Here is a 22,884-nt window from a genome sequence, read left to right as displayed (position 1 = left end):
CGGCTTGGACTTGGAGGCCCTGCTCATCACAGTGCGCCTTCCTCCTCCCTCCCACACTCCCCCCCCGCCGCAGTGGAGGGCGATCCCTGCACACCCACCCACGCACACAGACACGGGCAGGGCGCTGCAGCTCGGCGCACGGCGGCCCGGAGCCCGCCGCTCCGCTCCGCGCCCTACCTCACCCCAGCGCACCGCCGCGCCGGCACCGGAGGAAACATCCCTGCTCCCTCCCCGGGGCCGACGAGAGTCTCTCTCAGCCCCGGCTCCCGCGGGCCCGCACTACCGCACACACACACACGCACGGGAGCCGCGGTGCTCTGCTCTGCGGCGCGGGGGAGACCGGACGCAGCCGGCTCGGCTCGCCCCCCCCCGAGGGCCGCCACAGAAGCCCCCGCCCGCCTCCCGGAGGCCGCCGCTGGATCAGGCAGCCCCTGCCCTCGGCGGACCCCTGGGAAAGGGGGTGGCGGTGGTCGGGTTTGTGTGCGCTGCCCCCCCCCCCCTCCCCGGTCCCCGGCCATCCCTTCGCAAGGCAGGTGAGCGGCCCGGCCGGTCCCCCCCCCACCCCGCTCCCGCTCCCTTCCCGCTGCAGGCGGGGGCGGGTTTCATTATGGCGGGCCGTCGTCCCCCCCCCCGGGCCCCACAGCCGCCCACACGCCGCTCCGGCCCCTGCCCCTTCGCTTCGGTTTTGCTCCGCGAACCGTCCTCCGCCGGGAGGTGCGGGGCGGCGGCGCCCAGCCCACCTCCCCGTCACGGGGGCCCGCCGCCTCCCTCCCTCCCTCAGCTCCCCCGCGGCCCCCTCGGCGTGCAGCCCCCGGCGCCCACCCGCCCGGCCGGCCCGCCTCCCCGCGGGGCGGGTCCCGCCAGAGCCCCGCCGCGGAGATGTTTATACCTTCGTCACGCCGCGGCCAGAGGGCCGCGGTCAAGGCCAAAGCCAGCGCAGCCAGGGCGCCGGCGGCAGCGCCCCGTCCCCGCATCCTCCCGGGGGGAGAAGGCCGGGGCTCCGTTCCGCTCCGCGCTCTCCCTCTTACCTAGCCAGGGCGCGGGGCTCCCGACACGCCCCGCCAAGCGCGCAGGCAAGCGGCGCACACAACTCATCGGCGCGGCTTCCGGCTCCGCGCCGGGCCGGGCGCGCCGGGGCCGGGCCGGGCAGGGCAGGGCAGGGCAGGCCTACGCGGGCGCACCCGCCCGCCACCGCTCCGCGCCTCCCCGCGGCGAGCCGCGGCCGCCCCCCCCCCCGGCGGCAGCCAATGGCGGCGCGGGGCCTGCGCGGGCGGGCCGCGCTGAGGGAAGGGAACGGAACGGCACGGAACGGAACGAACGGCCGCCCGCCCGCCCGCGGAGCCGGCCGGGGCCGCTGCGGCCTCCTCCGGCGGCGTTGGGCCCGGCGCCCTCGGGCCTCCCGCCGTCCCCGCCGCTGGGTCTCGGGCGGCGAGGCGAGGGGCTGGGCCGGGAGAGGTAGAGCCGGGAGCGCCCGGCCCGGCTGTCAACGGGGCTTCGGAGCTGCCTTCCCGGCCCTTTTAATGGGCAGCAATTAAAACCTCCGAGGAACGGCCGTTTATTGCTCCCAGCGTGTAAAAGCCCTTCACGCCCCTCACCTCGCCGGGCGTTTCTGAGCAAACCCCTGACTTACGAGTGTCGCTCCTTCCCAAGCTGCCGTTCCTAGCTTGGATACATCATTTTAGAGCAGTACTCTTGCAGTGTTTTCTTTAAAACACACCAGAGCTGGTGGAATAACCAGCTGATGTTCACCTCTGGTCCTACAGCACCTACTGAATCTAGACAATGCATCGAAATACAGCGGCACCCGGGAAAAACTAATGTGACGATACGCATGAGAAATCTGAAATGTTAACACTCAAAACAGCTGTAATTTCTGCTCTAGACTCCTGGGTATTTCAGGCAAGAGTGTCGTTATTAATTCACAGAAGCTTCTAGCCTAAATACAGCAGTAAAATGTCAATGTTTCAATCAGTATTTTGAAGGGGTGAAGACAGACAACATTTTCCTTTACTGTTCTGTGTTACGTAGAAGCTGTGGTCAAACAGACCTGCTGGTTTTACCCGGACCAAACCCAAGCAGGAGAGATTCGTGCCCTTCAGCTTCGGAAGCATCACTTAAAAGAGCCGTGCTGTCGGCAAACTGCAAGACAGACAACCTGAGCTTGTAGTAACCCAGACTGAACGGTAACCCAGGTACCAGAGCAGGAACCTCGATGCCTGACAAGTTCACTGTCGGGTATTAACTTGTTTATGGAAAAGTTACCTCTTCTGTAGGTCCTGATACCTGGTATGTTTTTAAAGGCAATACCGGGTCAGTAAAATTTGCCCTCTATTCAGTCAGCACAAGGAATGCTTTTTACCCTTTGATTATCTGACTGTGTGGCAACCCAAAAGAGATTCAATGGCCAATCACGTTTAATTTTTACATGAGTTTTAACCCAGAAAAAAAGGTGGTCCAGTTGTTGAATACCACATTTCTTACACTCATGTTTTGATTCCAGCTGGAAGGATAAAGAGCGTATAGATTTCCTGCAACTCCAGCACTGATTTAACATCTGGAAAAGAGCAGGGAAAGAATGATGCGGATGGTTTTTTCATCCCATCCAGTATCTCTGGCTCCACCAAAAACATGTCTTGTGCCCAACAAAAGAGAGAGGAAGAAAGATATAATCGTAATGTTGTTTTTCACTGGGTTCTCTGGTTTCTTTTGTAGCAGAGATGGAAGCAAGTTCTTCTGATGCTGCGGAACCCTCAGAAGTTGTTTGTGGAATCAGTGAAGTTTCCAGGACCCAATTCTCAATTCACATGTAGAAGAAAACCTAAGGGTATCTGTGGGCTTCCTCCACGCCAAAGTTGTCTGGGTTGTTAAGCACAACCTTGACATCAACTAAAACAGCCTTGCTACTACTATTGGCCAACATGAGTGTAAAAACTTTGGGCAAAACACATTGCTGCTCCTCAAACATTCTGCTGCTCTGCATCTAACTCAAGGTACCTTCTCTTGGTATACTACTGTCTGCCATCTCCATACCATGTACAGTATGAATCCATAACTACTAGTGCCATCTCTGAGCCCGGCATCAGCCATGTTACTTAACCGGGGGATGAGGCAGGGAAAAAAAGCCTTTTTACAGAACTACAGAAGGCGAAAGGTGTACGAGGCAAAAGTTCACATGCCCATCATAGAGAAAAAGTGACTTCAAGAGGCATTTACTTCTTTAGATATATACTGTACTGTGCATTTTTTATTGAGTTTCCTGTTCTGACAGCCCTGTCACTTTGTCTGCTTGCCTGTCTGCTTGTCCGTCTCTTACATGGAGGGAGGAATGACCCTGCAGAGTTCCCTTTCGTGCTTTGGGCAAAATCCTTCTGGCTCCATCGCTTACTGCTCCATCACTTATTGCTCCATTGCTTATTGCTCCATTGCTGGCCCCTACCTCTTTCTCAGAGTCTCGCCCCTCCTTCCCTTGATCTCAGTCTTCAGTTCCCGCATTTTAACCCTTTTCTAGCTGCATTGTCACCATAACATAGCCTCCTCATTAGTGGATTAATTACAGCAACCTCTTCCTCCCCTGCTACACAAAGAAAGGCTAGACATCAATGGCTGACCTGAGAATGTCCTACTACTGTCAAGGTAGGCAAGAGCTCGGAGGTTTGACTTAGTAGTAGATGGCAGCAGTCACTGACAGCTGATGCTTGCTGGGAACAGAATGTATATGCATAGATAGGGTGAGGTATGGACTGCAAGCTAGATGTCCCTAGGGAGAGACCCCAAAATAGTGACCACTCTGGACCATTTTGCAGCTTCTTCTGCAGGTTCCTGCCGAATCTTTGTTCACAGTATTTCTGCTTTTTGCTTCTGATCACTTTGTACCCACTCAGCACTTCAGCCCGGGTCCTTGCCATCCGTTTGGTAACCGTTGCGCAACCCTGCCTACCCAAGGCATTCCACGGTGAACGTGGACAGCAGGTGGCAATAGCAGAGCTTGCAACATCCTTTGGTTGCGTTCTCTCCACTCAAGTAATTGTCAGCCTGTACTGGAATCACCATTTCATATTATAAATATTATAAATATTATACCCATGTTAACATATCCATGTTAAATAACAGCAACAGGAGGTCTAAGCATTCATGTGGAGTGAGGGAATGGAAGAACTCAGAAGTAGTAAGTAGCTTTAATTGAAACTGCCCGTAAAATATGACCAAAGATTTCTTTGTTCTTGAAATCTGGAAGCACTTTTCATCGTGAAAAAGACGAAAAAGTGGAAAGTCTTAATTTCATTTGAATGTTTACCTAGCTAAATTGTAGGAGTTGGATTTGATAGTGGTAATATAGAAGGCAGTAATGGTATATGTGTTAAGATAAAAAGGGGGGCAATCCTGCAGGTGTTATTAGCAGTAATATTTACTGCCATTAAAGTGAGTGGAATGAGCATGTTGTACACCAAATACTATGTTTCTCTTAGTACAGGACGAAATGTATTTTTGTATGGTGTAAATTTTAGTTTTTCAGTTTTCATGTCTCTAGGCTGCAAGAAAACTAAAAACAGAGTAAGAAGACCTGAAGCTATAATACTTATTCCTGTCACTACAATTCTGTGCATTTTTATATTCAAGAGAAAGGATAGCAGCAAGCAATTAACAACAAGCTGTTACAAAAACCCATCAGCATGCTTTGGTTTACCTATAAAGTTTACTAAACAGGAATGTCACATGGGCTGAAGAAGGGAAAGGAAACTGTAAATGAGAAGAAATATACCCACACCTGATTAAATGCTGTGTAATAAGTTAGTCCCTACAGCTTCTGTAATTCTTCATATTTTTACCAGGGCCATACAGATACTATCACTTCTAGACATATTCAGTACAATAATATTTGTCAAGCCCTGTGCTTCACTAGATATTTTTTGTTTTATCCGAAGTGAACAGCAAGGATTTTTTTCTTTTTGCTGAGTGTTAATGGTGAAAAAAACAGATATCAAGGAACAATAAACAGAATGTGTCTGCTTTGTCCTCCTCTTAGAGCAGGCAATAAGAATGATCTATGTACTGCAACAGAAGTGAACAGGGGTTTTTTGGACGCACCCAATTTCTTCAAACAAGTTCCTGGTATCTAGTGCAAAAAACCACACATAAACTTGCACACCTCTCAAGCAACATCCAAAAAGTTAAAACAAATGGTCTCTTTTTCAATAGGGAATAATGAGACTCAAAGTAAATACTGTGGAGTGATACAGTTTTCCATAAAACTGCTTTTGCTTTGTCCTTTGGCGGCAGAAGGTAACATTTGCCAAATCCATTAACTTACACAATTTAGAACACTGCTATTTTTATGAAATATACTACCTATTTATACCACTTTTTAACTGTTCAATAGCTACATCATGTTTTATTTTAGTTGTGTTGTAGCTTTGCCTGGGTATTGTTTTATCCATTGTACATACACAAAAGTCAACCCCTTGCTCAAAACTCAGCTTTATGTGCATTGAAGAGAGACATGGATACTCAGAATGATGGACAGATTTGTAAAGGATAAACTGGTTTTAGCTTAAGTGACACAGTTCAGTTCAGTCGTGGAAACACAGTATATATTGAACATGACTGCTAGAAGATGACTACATGCTATATCCACAAAGGGATTTGAACGCTGAAGGGTTCCCCTTTCAGGTACCTTGCTTCTTTGTTTTGTTTTTCTGGCAATACGTTGCAAGTCATCTCACAGATCCAGCATATCAACTTCAGTAGTTGTGTCCCCAGGTTTTTCTGGAGACTTTGTAGTTGCTTTCCCCACAACCCCCTAAGCCCTCCATTTGTAGGCAGTCTCAGATTGCTATAATGCCACGGGTGATGTCTGCCTCCAGTGGCTTCTGGAGTTGTGCATAATCTTGTTGCCCAAAGGAAAAAGCTGTAGTTCTCCTTCCTCCCTGTGAGAGCTGTTCATGTTACATATTCCTGAGATCTCGTATATGGAAAATACACTCGAGTCCGCAATATGCCTGCTCTTCAATATACAGGTGTTAAAATTTAACATGAGTACCTGAGTTTGATTACAGCATCCTCTACTTGAAAGTCAGCATATATGCATGTGTATTATTTCTTCCTGTTGTGGCCACAGCTGTATAAGTGTATGGGCAGCAGCAATTCATTTTCTTCACGCCAAGGCTAGCTCTGCAAGTTTTACTGGTATAATTAATCCCACTGGGGGAGGAGAAGGTCATTTAAAAAATAAAAGCCAAAACAGGGTAAGAAAGAGGGTGGGTATAACTATGTCGTTATAAAGATGACACATCAGAATGATGATTTTCCTTGCTGTATGGGAATAGCTATCCCAGTATAAAGCACCTTTATACAAATAAAACTGTAGACTTGTTAAGAAGTTGAGATAGCAGGGAAATTGTGTTGCTTTAGTTCTATCATGATAATTAAAACGGTACCTATTTTTGACAGACAAGCCCCAAATAACCTATGGCAATTTTAAATTACTTCATTTGGCCAATGGTTTTCCACAAAGAAGCTTGTCCTTTCATGTGAAGTAAAATAAACTTTTCAAACCCACATTTCCATTTTCTGTCCTTCGTTGTTGTTAACACCTTTCCCAGAAAGGCATGCCACGTCAATGAATCCTGTTCTCCTAATAGCACATTTTCATGAAGAGTAGTATCTCGCTGACTCACGTCTTCAACACCAGGCAGGGAGAGGAGGGCTAAAAGCCCTCTTCAGGTACCCCCGCTCTGCAAATAAGGACTCCAGGACACTCCTCTTACCTTCCCCATTCTTTAATTATACATCCCACTCCCTCAGGCTAGCACCCCTAGCCTTTGCATCCCCACTCTCCCCTTCTTTTCTCTTGAATACCTCCTTGTCCCACTGCAGAGCATGCTTTGGTCCCTGCTCTGTGATTTCGTTTGCAAAGAGGGTCCCAGCACTACGTTGAATGTGAGGGAACACCTTGCAGTGGAGCAGGCACCGCAGCTGGGTGCCGAGCCTCACACACTTTTACTGGATTGCTCTGCACTTCCATACGATATACTCTACGTGCCACAGGTGAGCCGTTTCTGCAGGTGACGGCAGAGGACCAAAGAAATAGTCTGTAAGCCACCTTCTGCCCAGTTGTCAGCTGGCGAGTTACCTGCTGTAAAAAAGTCTTTTAAGGCACTGCCTTCCAAGTGGCCGTGAAGGCTTCCTCCTGTTATACGGAAACCAGATTATCACTGAACTTATTTGATCCACTCCTAGGGAGTAATAAAATATACATTTTGCTCAGTAAAAACTCCATCTGGTCTCTGAGATATATTGGCATGGCAAGCGTCCACCTTCTATTGCTGTTGCTCGCAGTCCCCATCCAGCCACTTATCAGTTCATCTGTCACAAGCAGCAGAAAGATTTCCCTTGCATAGACAAAAAGTCACCTCCCTGAGGCTTCTAGTAACTGGTCCTGCCTCTATTCTGGCAACCAAAGCGGCACATTTTAAGGTTGTAACAGCCTAAAAAGGATTTAACAGGCTGCCCCTTCTGCTCAGGCATTCAGAACTGCTTCTCTACAAAGAAACTGTGTAACGGGGAGGGAAAGCATTGGGAATTAAATATTAATCACTCTTGGTTTTTTTCTGGAAGAGCTCTTTTATAATGCTTCAGAGCAGACAGGAGTTTGCTGGTTAGGAAAATCAGCAAACTGAATGCCGTTCTTTTGAGATAAAATGTGATGCCTTTCATTTGCAGCTGTGCACGCGCAGTCTTAATGCACCCTGTGTTTATCAGGTTGAAAAGCACTTTTATCAAATTCACCAAGGAAAAAGAAGTGCCGGAGGTTTGGGCTTAACTATCCTTCTGTCCTAGTTTCAGCTGGGATAGAGTTAACTGTCTTCCTAGTAGCTGGTACGGTGCTATGTTTTGAGTTCAGTATGAGAAGAATGTTGATAACACTGATGTTTTCAGTTGCTGCTAGTAGTGTTTAGACTAATGTCAAGGATTTTTCAGCTTCTCATGCCCAGCCAGCGAGAAAGCTGGAGGGGCACAAGAAGTTGGCACAGGACACAGCCAGGGCAGCTGACCCAAACTGGCCAACAGGGTATTCCATACCATATGACGTCCCATCTAGTATAGGAACTGGGAAGTGGGGGCGGGGAATCGCCGCTCGGGGGACTAGCTGGGTGCCGGTCGGTGGGTGGTGAGCAATTGCACTGCGCATCATTTGTACATTCCAATCCTTTCATTATTGCTGTTGTCATTTTATTAGTGTTATCATTATCATTATCCGTTTCTTCTTTTCTGTTCTATTAAACTGTTCTTATCTCAACCCGTGGGTTTTGCTTCTTTTTCCCGATTTTCTCCCCCATCCCACTGGGTGGGGGGGGAGTGAGTGAGCGGCTGCGTGGTGCTTAGTTGCTGGCTGGGGTTAAACCACGACAGTCCATTTTGGCGCCCAACGTGGGGCCCGAAGGGTTGAGATAACGACAAACCTGACCAGAGCTCGTTAAAACAAATTTGTTATAAGCATTCATTATATTGGTCTTATAGTCGCTGGTCATTATGTTGATTTATGTGTTCTTAGAGTTGTTGCTCTGGTTTTTAAAGTTCTGTTATGTATCACCTCGCTTGCTGTATGTAGTCCCTCTTCTCCTGCTTATCATCCGTGGGAGGTGGATTAAGGTTTTTGCTTTGATGTATTGTATAACACTGGTTTATGGTATGATAAAGTCATCAGTTGTGGAATTAATCCGGTATTTGCACTCAGCATTGTCACCTTTATACTGCGGGAGCCATCTGTGGGAAACTATTAATAATTATACCATTTACCTTTCCTCCTTGGAAAACCAGTCTATGAGTGGGATACCTTTCTTCCCCTCTCCTTTCTCCTTCAGTCCAGTTACAATGGTGTTTGGGAATTTTGAAAAATTTGAATACTCTTGGGATGTTGATACCAGCACGGTCCTAGCCCTACTGCTGGGAATTAGCATGCTTCTGAATGTGGTTCAGCTCTTGTTTAAGGTTAAACAACTATTTAAGAAGATCACCCAGAGGTCTGCCCCGAGGCTGGATAATTATGAGTGGCAGGGTGTGTGGGGTAGTATGGGCAAGTACCTAGAAAAGTGGGCACCTCCAGTGTTTTGGAAATTCACCCCTGAACAAATGCAGAATCCAGAAGAACTAGTAAAATATTTGGAAAAGGTATGCTGTCACCCCGGCAGCTCCAGAGAGATACAAATCACTGCAACGTGCTGGGGCCTGGCCCATGCCTATCGAGCCCTGTTCGACACAACTCAGCACCCCCAAGGGGAAGAGAAGGTCTCTGGACCTAACAACAAAGCAATGAGCACTGCGGTCACCCAAACCCCGGCAATGGGCGCTGCGGCCCCTCCAGCCCCGGCGACGAGCATTGCGGCCACCCAGACCTTGGTGACAGGTACTGTGACCCCTCCAGCCCTGGCAATGAGAACTGTGGCTACCCAAACCTCAGCAACAGGCACTGCAGCCCCTCCAGCCGCGGCAATGAGCACAGCAGCTACCCAAACCCTGGCAACAGGCACTGCGGTCCCTCCAGCCCCAGCGACGAGCACTGCTGCTACCCAAACCTTGGCGACAGATGCTGCTACCCAAACCTTGGCGACAGACGCTGCGGATATCCAAAACCCGGCGAGTGATACTGCAACTGAACCAGCGGATCAACCTGCACCAGTATCAGTTGCCCCCGTACAGAAAAAGAAATATAAAAAATCAGCTCGCTTAGCAAAGGATGAAGGTGAACCAGGGCCATCACGGGAACAGGAGGAAGAGGCAGAACCAGAGGTAATAACCCGGTCCCTATCCTTGAGTGAGCTGCGAGATATGCGAAAAGATTTTGGCCGCCGTATAGGTGAGCATATTATCACCTGGCTTCTCCGATGCTGGGACAATGGGGCTAATAGCTTGGAATTAGAAGGTAGGGAAGCCAAGCAGCTGGGATCGCTTGCCAGGGAAGGTGGCATTGACAAGGCAATTGGAAGAGGAACACAAGCCATCAGCCTCTGGAGGCGACTCTTGTCAAGTGTGAAGGAAAGGTACCCCTTTAAGGAAGATGTTATATGTCAATCAAGCAAGTGGACCACCATGGAAAAAGGTATCCAATATCTGAGGGAATTAGCTGTGCTAGAGACGATTCATCATGACCCGGACAACCCACAATTACCCAAAGATCCAGACGAAGTCCAATGCACACGACCCATGTGGCGGAAATTTGTACGGAGCGCACCATCGTCCTATGCCAACTCACTGGCAATAATGACCTGGAAAGACGAAGAGGCACCGACAGTGGATGAAGTGGCTCGCCAACTCCGTCAATACGAAGAAAATCTCTCCTCCTCCCTACAAGCCTGCATTTCGGCTGTGGAGAAGCTGTCCGAGGATTTCCAACAATTCAAAGAGGATATGTCCTATTGCCCACCTGTAAGGACCAATGTCTCAGCTATTAGGAGTGAGCGCTCCTCTGCCCAAGAGAGAGAATATAGAAGGTACACACCGCGAGGTGCCCTGTGGTTTTACCTATGTGATCATGGAGAGGACATGAGGAAATGGGATGGAAAACCTACCTCGGTCCTAAATGCACGGGTACGTGAGCTGCGAGGAAAAACCACCACAAAAGGGGATTCTACTAGGAAAAATGCCGCTCCAGTTTCCAAACAGAGCAGAAGGGCTGATCTTATTTCTGATCCTCTTGAAGGGACTTCTGAGCCAATTTTACGAGAAGTGAATACCGGATACTCTGGCCAGAATTAGAGGGGCCCTGCCTCCAGCCAGGTGGAGGAAAGGGATAACCGGGTCTATTGGACTGTGTGGATTCGATGGCCTGGCACGTTAGACCCACAGGAGTATAAGGCTCTAGTAGACACCGGCGCACAGTGCACTCTAATGCCATCAAGTTATAAAGGGGCAGAACCCATCTGTATTTCTGGTGTGACAGGGGGATCCCAAGAGTTAACTGTATTGGAAGCTGAAGTAAGCCTAACTGGGAATGAATGGCAGAAACACCCCATTGTGACTGGTCCGGAGGCTCCGTGTATCCTTGGCATAGACTATCTCAGGAGAGGGTATTTTAAGGATCCGAAGGGGTATCGATGGGCTTTTGGTATAGCTGCCTTGGAGACGGAGGGCACTGAACAGCTGTCTACCCTGCCTGGTCTCTCTCAAGACCCTTCGATTGTGGGGTTGCTGAGGGTTGAAGAACAACAAGTGCCAATTGCTACCACGACGGTGCACCGGCGGCAATATCGCACCAACCGAGACTCTCTGATTCCCATCCACAAGTTGATTCGCCAACTGGAGAGCCAAGGAGTGATCAGCAAAACTCGCTCACCCTTTAATAGTCCCATATGGCCAGTGCGAAAGTCTAATGGGGAGTGGAGACTAACAGTTGACTATCGTGGCCTGAATGAAGTTACGCCACCGCTGAGTGCTGCCGTTCCAGATATGCTAGAACTTCAATACGAACTAGAGTCAAAGGCAGCCAAGTGGTATGCTACAATTGACATTGCTAATGCGTTTTTCTCAATCCCTCTGGCAGCAGAGTGTCGTCCACAGTTTGCCTTTACTTGGAGGGGTGTCCAGTACACTTGGAATCGATTGCCCCAGGGGTGGAAACACAGCCCCACCATTTGCCATGGACTAATCCAGACTGCACTGGAAAAAGGTGAAGCTCCGGAACACCTGCAATACATTGATGACATCATTGTATGGGGCAACACGGCAGAAGAAGTCTTTGAGAAAGGGAAGAAGATAATCCAAATCCTTCTGAAAGCCGGTTTTGCCATAAAAGAAAGTAAGGTCAAGGGACCTGCACAGGAGATCCAGTTTTTAGGAATAAAATGGCAAGATGGACGTCGTCAGATCCCAATGGATGTGATCAACAAAATAGCAGCTATGTCTCCACCGACTAATAAAAAGGAAACACAGGCTTTCTTAGGTGTTGTGGGTTTTTGGAGAATGCATATTCCAAATTACAGTCTGATTGTAAGCCCTCTCTATCAAGTGACCCGGAAGAAGAATGATTTTAAATGGGGCCCTGAGCAACAGCAAGCCTTTGAACAAATTAAACGGGAGATTGTTCATGCAGTAGCCCTTGGACCAGTCCGGGCAGGACAAGATGTTAAAAATGTGCTTTATACTGCAGCCGGGGAGAATGGCCCTACCTGGAGCCTCTGGCAGAAAGCACCCGGGGAGACCCGAGGTCGACCCCTGGGGTTTTGGAGTCGAGGATACAGAGGATCCGAGGCTCGCTATACTCCAACTGAAAAAGAGATATTGGCAGCATATGAAGGAGTTCGAGCTGCCTCAGAAGTGGTTGGTACTGAAACACAGCTCCTCTTAGCACCCCGACTGCCAGTGCTGGGCTGGATGTTCAAAGGGAGGGTCTCCTCTACACATCACGCGACTGATGCCACGTGGAGTAAGTGGATTGCACTGATCACACAACGGGCTCGCATAGGAAACCCCAGTCGCCCAGGAATTTTAGAAGTGATCACGGACTGGCCAGAAGGCAAAGATTTTGGAATGTCGCCAGAGGAGGAGGTAACGCGTGCTGAAGAAGCCCCGCTGTATAATAAACTGCCAGAAAATGAGAGGCAATATGCTCTGTTCACTGATGGGTCCTGTCGCATTGTGGGAAAGCATCGGAGGTGGAAGGCTGCTGTATGGAGTCCTACACGACAAGTCGCAGAAACTGCTGAAGGAGAAGGTGAATCGAGTCAGTTTGCAGAGGTGAAAGCCATCCAGCTAGCGTTAGACATTGCTGAAAGAGAAAAGTGGCCAGTGCTCTATCTCTATACTGACTCATGGATGGTGGCAAATGCCCTGTGGGGGTGGTTACAGCAGTGGAAGCAGAGCAACTGGCAGCGCAGAGGTAAACCCATTTGGGCTGCCGCACTGTGGCAAGATATCGCATCCCGGCTAGAGAATCTGGTTGTAAAAGTACGTCACGTAGATGCTCACGTACCCAAGAGTCGGGCCACTGAAGAACATCAAAATAACCAACAGGTGGATCAGGCTGCCAAGATTGAAGTGGCTCAGGTGGACTTGGACTGGCAACATAAGGGTGAGCTATTTATGGCTCGATGGGCCCATGATGCTTCAGGCCATCAGGGAAGAGATGCAACATATAGATGGGCTCGTGACCGAGGGGTGGACTTGAGCATGGACACTATTGCACAGGTTATCCATGAATGTGAAACATGTGCTGCAATTAAGCAAGCCAAACGGTTAAAACCCCTGTGGTATGGAGGACGATGGCTGAAATATAAATTTGGGGAAGCCTGGCAGATTGACTATATCACACTCCCACAAACTCGCCAAGGCAAGCGCTATGTGCTCACAATGGTGGAAACAACCACCGGATGGCTGGAAACATATTCTGTACCCCATGCCACTGCCCGGAACACTATCCTGGGCCTTGAAAAGCAGGTCTTGTGGCGACATGGCACCCCAGAGAGAATTGAGTCAGACAACGGGACTCATTTCCGAAACAACCTCATAGACACCTGGGCCAAAGAGCATGGCATTGAGTGGGTGTATCACATCCCCTATCATGCACCAGCCTCTGGGAAAATTGAGCGATACAATGGACTGTTAAAGACTACATTGAGAGCAATGGGGGGTGGAACTTTCAAACATTGGGATACACATTTAGCAAAAGCCACCTGGTTAGTCAACACCAGAGGATCTGCCAATCGGGGTGGCCCTGCCCAGTCAGAATTTTTACGTACTGTAGAAGGGGATAAAGTCCCTGTAGTGCACACAAAAAATATGTTAGGGAAGACAGTCTGGGTTACTCCTGCCTCAGGCAAAGGTAAACCCATTCGTGGGATTGCTTTTGCTCAAGGACCTGGGTGCACTTGGTGGGTGATGCGAAAAGATGGGGAAGTCCGATGTGTGCCTCAAGGGGATTTAATTTTAGGTGAGAATAGCCAGAATTAAACTGTATGATACTAGTTGCTATATAACCCTGCTACTGTATGTTATCATTACTATAATTGTTATATGCTATATCCATAGTACTATAGTAAGAATCACTTAGATCAAGCAAGAAAAACTGTGATAAAACTGAGCGAAGCGCAGTAGTGTTGGAACCAGAACTGACTCCAGCATGCAACAATCCAACGGTGCACACCATCCTCCTGCTGCGTCCAATGTCAACTGCTCGTCATACTGCACTGAAGCCCAACTCTGCTCTACCGACTGAGAGGACTTTGCACCATCCCTCCTGCCCAGAAAGACTGGTATGACGGATGGAGCCCAGAGTCAGGAACTAAATGAACTCAATGAACATTTAATGAACATAACCCATAAACTAAAGGAATGATATCTCTGTGTATGTATATATATATATATATATATCATTGTTCATATGTCTCAAAGTGATAGATAAGGTGTTGATGATTGACCAGGATGTAACTAAAGGTATGGGAACTGAGCATGACGTCAATGGTATAGAATAAGGGGTGGATACTGTCCTAGTTTCAGCTGGGATAGAGTTAACTGTCTTCCTAGTAGCTGGTACGGTGCTATGTTTTGAGTTCAGTATGAGAAGAATGTTGATAACACTGATGTTTTCAGTTGCTGCTAGTAGTGTTTAGACTAATGTCAAGGATTTTTCAGCTTCTCATGCCCAGCCAGCGAGAAAGCTGGAGGGGCACAAGAAGTTGGCACAGGACACAGCCAGGGCAGCTGACCCAAACTGGCCAACAGGGTATTCCATACCATATGACGTCCCATCTAGTATAGGAACTGGGAAGTGGGGGCGGGGAATCGCCGCTCGGGGGACTAGCTGGGTGCCGGTCGGTGGGTGGTGAGCAATTGCACTGCGCATCATTTGTACATTCCAATCCTTTCATTATTGCTGTTGTCATTTTATTAGTGTTATCATTATCATTATCCGTTTCTTCTTTTCTGTTCTATTAAACTGTTCTTATCTCAACCCGTGGGTTTTGCTTCTTTTTCCCGATTTTCTCCCCCATCCCACTGGGTGGGGGGGGAGTGAGTGAGCGGCTGCGTGGTGCTTAGTTGCTGGCTGGGGTTAAACCACGACACCTTCTCATACCTGTGGGTCAAGGCTGAGGCCTCAGGTCTTTCCTTTCTCAGAGGGGGGACCTACTTCCCTCCCTCTTAGGCTGAGTTTATTAAAGCTGCTGACCTGTTGCAGTTCCTGGTGATTACGCAAGTGACTCAGTTGCCTTTCAAAAGCATCACATTGTTTCAAGACAAAAACATTACAGAGTAATATCAGGATGGTAAATATTTGATGGAAAAAATACTCTTTATCAGGTTTAACAGATGCTTGCGGTTATTAGTTCTTCTGTCAAGTGTGTGCTTCTGCATGTCTTTCATTGACCCTGTTCGGAGGTGCCCTTCTCCCTCCTTGCTTTTTGTCCTGTTGAGCCAGAATCCACTAGTATAGTCATTTTCTTGAGGGCACAAAGCTTGTTTACCAGCCATAAGATTAATCTTAACTACCCTCCAGTGATTCTAGGATCTCAAAGACATGGAAAGGACACCTATTGATACATTAACCTATGAACATCTCATGTATATTCATAGATTAATGTATCAGAGTCTGGAGATCCAATTTTTGCTTTTTCTGGGCTTCCAAAGTCTCATGTCTGTTACAAAAAGGCAGCGAGACTGTTCAGTATGAGTAAAAAGACTCAGAATTGGAGGTCAAAGTGACAAAGGACAAAGATGACCTAATTGTGGAGGTGTGTGAGGACTGTTTCAGAGTAGTGGAAAGAGTGGAAATGAAGGAGGTCAAAGAGTTTCAGAAGATACTTCTGGCTGAGTATTTTTGCCAGGTCATGAGCTGTAACGGGAAATATGGAGTGTAATTCAGTTCCAGATTGTAGACATCTAAATTTAGCTATTAAACGTAGGCAACTGCCTGTGAGCCACATACCTAAACTTCCATTTCAAGCAATGGAGACCAAGTCCTTAGAGTTACTGGGGCCTGGACAGCTACCGAGCTCATCCTAAATTAGACACCTACCAGGCCAGTCAGTCAAAGACCCACTCCTGCTCCCACTAAGGTACTTCTTAAACTTTGGCAAGTCTATCTGGCACATACCCAGCTGCCTAGAGTTCCCCGAAGGCAGGGGAACCACACGCATCTCTCTGGTGACTGTGTTGGCAGGGGGAAACTACGAACCTGTTTGCCCACACAGAAACACTCCAGATGGTTGGGACAGCTGAGTGTAATGCATCCTTCAGTGCAAGCCTCCTTGAATGTCCCAAAAGCTGCTCATATACTTGCTTGTTTCACATGGTAGACACATGAAGGACGTAAACATGGCATCGGCTGCTCCTGGGAAGCCCAAGAACTTCATCTGTTCAGAGTCCCTCTGCCAGCCTTACTAACATGGGCATAGTCTTTATGGTGAGGCTGTGGACAGGAGCTGTAGGACTTGGGGCTCTTCGACAAGAGTGCCCAGATATGTCTGCAGTGAACACTGTTAATTGAAAAGATGTGGCATGACAACCCTAGCACTTTATACGTATGGGGTATATATGGAACATGTAGGGAAGGTTAAAAACAAATTTTATAGCTCCAGCACTAACATCTATAGCTCACTGGTTTACAAGAGAAAGGGCACTTTCATGTATTTCATGTATTTCTCTTTTATCTTACCCTCTACTCAACCTAAAAGGAAAAAAAAAAAAAAAGCCCAAACAGACCCACAGTGACATTATCAGAGCTTATTTTTATCTCTTTCTTTGCTGAGTTCACTAACAAGGTTACAAATCTTTTTGGTATATTGCACAAGGATGACAAGAATTTAACTACTAATGGATTTTCACAGTAGAACATAAGATGAGTACAGAGCATTTCTGGAAACACAGTTTGTTTACACAGTTCGACATAAGATGTGTGAACACACAAATACTTAACAGCGGATATTAAGAATAGATGCCATCGGCTAACATAGGAGGATATATGCATAGATAATTGACTTGCACTTCATGAGAAGGTTCTTGGTCCCTCGCTGCTCATTGCACATTCCCTTCACAAGGTATTTGTGGTACGCATCTGCCTTAAAAGCATCATCAGCTTTGTCTGTGCCACTGTTTCTACACGGTCGTGTCCTTTCTTGCTGTTGTTAGGCTTCTGTTTGCAACTAAAGGCTGTTACTTCCATCTGCTGTGGGCAGAAATCTGCCTCTGAAAGACTCTCACTGTCCCTTGGCAGCGTGCCACAGAAACGTTCCTCCACAAAAACAGTAGCCGTCAGTGCTGGATTTTAGGGACTGCAGGATCATCTTCAGTACATAACAGTGCACCTTTACATTAGTTATTATTAGGTCCCTCTAGGAGATGAATTTTCTGGGCCTGGACTTCTGAGCCTCTTACATTTCCCAGATGGGCAAAGTGACTGATGTACAGCTCATGCAAACACAGAGCAGCCTGGCGAGTTGCAGTGCTATGAATCTTCTCCTACTTTTTCTCACTTTTAAGCAAGAGAGCTTGAAAGAGAAGTGATTCCTCTCTCGCAACCCATATATATCACTGTGCTCTGCTGTCTGCCCAACAAAAGATCTCCTCTCTCCTACAGCCTTTGTAATCATTATTGACAGCACGATTCTTCTGATTGCCAGATTTATAACCCAAGCATCACCTTCAGATTGAAACTTGTTTTCAAGTTCCTTGTGTCCAAGCTATGCTTAAATTTTTGCCTACTGTTCTGAGGAAGTGATCTTTCCTGTCTACTCACACACCGAAAAGCTTGTAAAATACAGGCACTGGAGTATCAGAAGAAGAGTGAGAACTGCTATTTTTTGTCAGAATCCTTGTCTGTAATTCCTGTCACGCTCAGAAGCACTACTCACTGATCAAGACCTTCTTGCACTAGGAATTGCGCAAAGCTTGTAAAAAGGACAGGGTCCCAGAAAACTTTACAATCCAAGTGTACGAGACAACACTCGGGTGGATACAAACAAGCAGACAGGAAAATCAAGAAGTCATTATTGGTCAGCATGGGGGTGACAGTACTTTGCGCATACCTGCAGCATAAGAGTTTCAAGATTTTTGCTGGAAAGCTTTGAAAAGCACAATGCATTCACTGCATAAATGTTTATGGCATTCTTCTCCCATATGTGATGGCTGCATGGGAGGAAGCACCAAAGGGATGCATCGAGAAATGCAACAAATGGCCAGCTGGTGGCTGGAATCAGTATCTTTATAGAGAATCAGGAGTGACAACACAGTGCAAACATGCCAGGGAAGTTCTTGAAAATGAAGATGAGGACATATTTGATAAGGGAGAAAAAAGAGCAGAGAATGAATGTGGAGTTCAAAGAAAGTGATGGAGAGGAAAGAAAAGAAACGAACAGAGGGCAGAAGTGGTTACATATGGTGGCAAGGGTGCAACCTTTAGCTCAGCAAGTCCCTAAGCTGCTGACTATGGGAAGAAAGAGAGGAACCCTCTACGCTTCTAGTTTTCTGTCCATGCTCTGAGCATCTCTGGGACTCCGCAAGTGATTCCAAGGACTGTGAGATAAGGTAAATACAAAGGAGAAGTCTTGCAAGTAGGGTTAGGCATTTGCACTGGAAAATGCTTTGGAAACTTTGTGCTGAAAAGTAATGGTCTGTACATTATTTTCCCTAAATACACCTAATGACCAAAAGTAGGGTATGAGTTCAGATGCCATGTTTTTGTTACCAGGACAGATGGAAGAATGAAGGACGTATATAGGATGTGGGACTCAGCATCAGAAACTTATCTGCATTACAGTTACAAATTTCTTAGCTGTATTAAGCTGGCTAGAGAAAAACTATGATGTCTGACTAAGATACTGGTATCCAAATAAATCCAATTCATACACAGTCCACATTACATTATTTGCAGGATACAAAAGTGTCTCTTAAATTTGTTGAGTTTTCCCTCCAACCACTCAGCACCTTTTGCACTACAACCCGTTACCCCTGGAACATATCTGCCTTCAGAGCCGCTCACCTCGCCACAGCCTTTTTTTCCCCTTAATATAAAATAGAAGAAGTTTTGAACCACACATTACTTACAGTGAAACTCTTGTCATTTAAAAGTTAGCCTATTAATCTAAAAGTCAATCTACTGATTCAGTTCTGGATGAATAAATCAAGCGAGTAGTTCATTTCATTCCTTAAAAATAAGCATGTACTTACATTTGCACAGATATTCTAAGTCCTTTAGGGTAGAGCTTCAATTCTTTCTTGACCTTGATATCAAAACTGTGGTTCAGGTGCACTCGAAGGTAAATCCTGTATTAATAGTCACTGATATCCCACATTGGGGGACCTGTTCAAGTACATCACCAGCCCCTCCTTTCTCACCTGTCTAGGTCTTCCTCGGGTGGAAAAGAGCCTCACGGAAGGAAAAGGAGCACAAACATCTGGCTTTCCCCCTAGTATGCAGTCAAGGTGGAGTCAGAGTGAGTACCTGGACCCCAATGCTCTTTGATCTATGACATATTATACCAAATAATCTCTACTTATATTTGTTATGTAAAAGTGGTGTGATTTTTTGAGCTGTCAGACATGGTATGCAAATCTGTAACTACTTTACAAAGCAGGTCACAAAATCCAGGAAGGGGAAGAGGTTAACAGGACTGTATTCAAAGGCCTTTGGCAGCCACTTCTGTCTCTTTCCTGTATTTTTTATACTAATCTCTTGAAATTTTGTCATGTTGTTTTCATATGTGTTTTCCACATTTATTGCTTGAGAATATTTATATGTTGTTATTATTGAGCTGTTTATGTGTCCGTGGCTGCTTTTCTCATGATTCTTCTCATTTTTAAAATGTTCATTAATACTTTTGAGAAAAAAAGAAGCATGTGCAATAATTAGTAGACATAGCAAACTTCAGAAAAGCTGCTTAGGTTTCTGAGCTCTCAGTTTTAATTCTGTCTGTCCCTTTAATGTCAGCTGAACACTTAATACTGATGAGAAGAGAGCTGGTTGCTCAGACATGGATGTAAAACATCTGCTGGCTGCTGTATAAGCATGAGACTTGGAACAGCTTCCACTCACTGTGCACCTGACTTTTTTGAAAATGGTCCAGTTTTTGTGTTTGTGAACTGATTTGGTGCTTTTATTCATCATAGAGCATCTCCTCATTCCTTCTTTATCCATCCTTGAATGTGTGCCATACCATCTGAAAATAAAAGATTGAATTGGAAGGATAGCACTTGGTTTTTAGCTTTTACACAGTTCTTCCAATATTTCCTTTAGTTAAAACAAAAAAGAAGTGATTTTTGGAGTGCCTGCAAGTCTGTGTGACTCTGTCTCCCTTGCCACAGGTGGCAGAAGTGAGAAAAGGAAACACGCAAATGCTCACAAGCTTGGAGTTATGGGCAAGGGGCTGCTAGAGAATCTGCATAGGGGTGAAGAGCCTCTGGTCCTGCAGCAGCTGAACTGTGAGGTCTTCTTACTGAACAAGGTAAAGCTTGTGACTGGTAAGTGTGCCCAAGAGATGAATTAAAACAGCAGCGCTGGAATCCACTCGCAATGAAGAAATTTAAAGACCTTCTGGGTCCCTGATTGTGGCTAGGTGAGCCTCCAGTGAGGAGAAACCTTTCCAGGGCTGCGACCCACCCTCAGAATGCTTCCCGTGCTGCTGGGACCTTTGAGCAAAATACCACAAGATGGTTTGCAAGTACCGAATAGATACGTGTACAGTCGGTGGCTTCCTAATTCTGTAAAATGCTTTCTTTCCAACACAAAACACAGACGTCTCATTCTGTGCTGGTGTGCACGTGCTCATACAGTTTGCTAAAAACATCCTTTACGTTACAGGGACAAATGGGGAGATGGGAACTTTATTTACAGTCAACGCAAAAGTAAGAGGGGATGCATTTCATTGCCTCTTTCCACTTCATCTTAGGCACTTTTTCAGAGCAGGACCTCACAGACATACGCACCTGTATAACCTCAAGTGTGCAAACTGATTTCCAGGGTAGGGTGGGAAGGTGTTGATGTGCTCAAAGTTAAGCACAAGGCTAAGAACTTGCAGACCCAAAGCTGGGAACATAAATTCTCCAGGGACAGGAGCATGCCTTCCCAGGCAGCTGGATATGCATGTCATCAACAGAATGCCCTCATCCAAAATTCCTGTAACTGTGTTTGCTGGCACATCACTTCAATCTCTTGGTCATGCTTACTAGCTACCGATGGTGCTTCATGAATGCATCTACACATGTTTTGGACTGAAGTTAGCTCCCTGGAGTGAGGGTGACGGGAGCCTGGTGGGATAGGTACTAGGTGCTATCCAGCGTCCAGCACAGCCAGGGCTTTGGGTCTTACCCAGAACCTGCAGGTACTATTGCTATAGAAATAATACTTTTTGCCTACTTTGTCAAGATATGAGAGGATTTGCTGCTTTTTTAAAAAAGGGAAATTATTATTTAGGATTTCAAAGATTTCTACAAGGTATATTTTTGCTCTTCTTTGTTGGGATTCTGCATTTTTACCCCTTGCTAACCATGTTCACTGGATCACTTCTCACTCTCCTTTCCAAGCAGAATTTATGAATTGTGCCAAGAAGTGTTGGTCTTTTTAGGTCTCTGTCTCACCTGCACTGGACAAAATAGCTGTGGTGATTTAGGCTATAAACATTTCAACAGCTGCCTGCTCCTTCCCTTTGCCAGGGAGAACAAAATTCCTTCTTTTGGCTGGGCTACTGCAGTCCACAGGTCAGGGCAGCAAACCCACTTCATCTGCTTTTTAGCTACAATAAACTCTGAACTGGAACACTTAAAGTATGTGCTTGATTACACTGGTACTCTTCTGGGTGTGTGTGGATGGACTAGAAAGTTTTTTGGTGACTGTAGTGCCTTTGTCACGTTCCTCCTACAAGTGTTCTGTGAGGAAATAGGGACACATGAATCTCCATTTTTGATTGTAGACAGAATCAGATTTGAGCTTACGCCAGTGGTTGTGACAAGGCTAAAGTGTATTTGCTTGGCAGGTGCATTCCCTATGAAGGTTGAAAGGCAAAGGTAGAACTCATTTGCTTTAATTTAGGTGTTTGAAGGTATTTAGCCGTAGATTGTCATTGTAGGCTCCTTTTATAATCAATGACCAGGGAAATGTACCATCAAAGTTGATATGTGTCATCCTAAAACGAATGCCTGTGAAAAGTTAGGCAAGTAGGAGAGACAATTCCTCTGTTTCCTTCCATTGTACTTAAACAGAACATAGGGTACTAGCTCCAACTGCTGTGGATGACTGTGGATTGGGGGCAATATTTCAATGTCCACTGAACTTGGACATCCCTCTTCACAGGTAACAAAAGTAGAACACAACTATGAAGGCGTAAGAATCAGTGACAGAAGGACTTGAGATGATAGACAGTTACAGTGACCATCAGGACTGGATGGCTCTTCTCCAGGCATGATAAAGAATGGAACAGCTGACTTGTTAATAAATATCTACAAGTGATCATCTCACATTTATTATGCCATGCTGAGATGAAACCTTAACCCTGACTCTAACTCTAGCCCTAGGAATACCAGTTAAGTTATAGATATTTTATTTTTGCATTATCCTGAAGGACAGAAATGTTGCTAACACTGAACTCATGCTAAAGAAATTCCAAAGAAATACCAACTAGTGATCGTAGTCTCATTACTAAGAATAGTAACCAGCAAACACATTAAGAATGAAAAAATACGGAGATGCTTACGATTTAAGAGCAAATTATCAGCTTTCATGAGGATAAATTCTGACTAATTTTGTGTCTTTTTTGTAGCAAATTAATAAAGGAAGGGAGAAAGAAAACCAGGCAAATAATTTACTGGCTGAACTTCCACACGACAGGCTGTAAAAGAAACTTGAAAACCATGGTGTTGTAGGTTCTATCATTAATCAAAACCTGCAAGAGAAAGGAAGCAAAGGAC

At 46.5% G+C, this 22,884-nt stretch overlaps 1 protein-coding gene and 2 long non-coding RNA genes across 10 annotated transcripts in view; 1 reads left to right on the top strand and 2 right to left on the bottom strand.

Moving 5' to 3' along the window:
- The window catches only part of NAXD (NAD(P)HX dehydratase), a 51,999-nt gene extending 50,802 nt beyond the window's left edge, over window positions 1-1,197 (bottom strand). Inside the window, exon 1 of one of the 5 annotated variants that reach the window (XM_029998769.2) lies at window positions 1,029-1,197. In XM_029998769.2, the coding sequence (XP_029854629.1) occupies window positions 1,029-1,095 (67 nt within the window). In that variant the 5' untranslated portion in view covers window positions 1,096-1,197. The other 4 variants (XM_029998766.1, XM_029998768.1, XM_029998767.2 and 1 more) reach the window with 4 other exon arrangements.
- On the top strand, window positions 419-22,579 carry LOC115334528. Of its 2 annotated transcripts, XR_003921140.1 has the most exons (5): window positions 419-533; window positions 2,029-2,192; window positions 19,329-19,418; window positions 20,287-20,442; window positions 22,271-22,579. It is a non-coding gene; the product is annotated as an uncharacterized LOC115334528 (long non-coding RNA). The 2 variants fall into 2 exon arrangements; XR_005931196.1 differs by lacking the exon at window positions 2,029-2,192 and having other exon boundaries at window positions 451-533.
- The window catches only part of LOC115334527, a 36,416-nt gene continuing 20,775 nt past the window's right edge, over window positions 7,244-22,884 (bottom strand). For all 3 annotated transcript variants that reach the window (XR_005931194.1, XR_003921138.2, XR_005931195.1), the window contains 2 exons: window positions 15,055-20,141; window positions 7,244-7,824 (listed from right to left, as the gene is read on the bottom strand). This is a non-coding gene — a long non-coding RNA (uncharacterized LOC115334527). The remainder of the gene's footprint in view (window positions 7,825-15,054; window positions 20,142-22,884) is intronic.

The sequence above is a fragment of the Aquila chrysaetos genome, chromosome 23 (genome assembly GCF_900496995.4).
Source record: "Aquila chrysaetos chrysaetos chromosome 23, bAquChr1.4, whole genome shotgun sequence".
In the NCBI taxonomy this organism is placed as follows: domain Eukaryota; kingdom Metazoa; phylum Chordata; class Aves; order Accipitriformes; family Accipitridae; genus Aquila; species Aquila chrysaetos.
The sequence above is the reverse complement of the archived record's forward strand: the minus strand, read 5'-3'. Positions and strand labels throughout refer to the sequence as shown.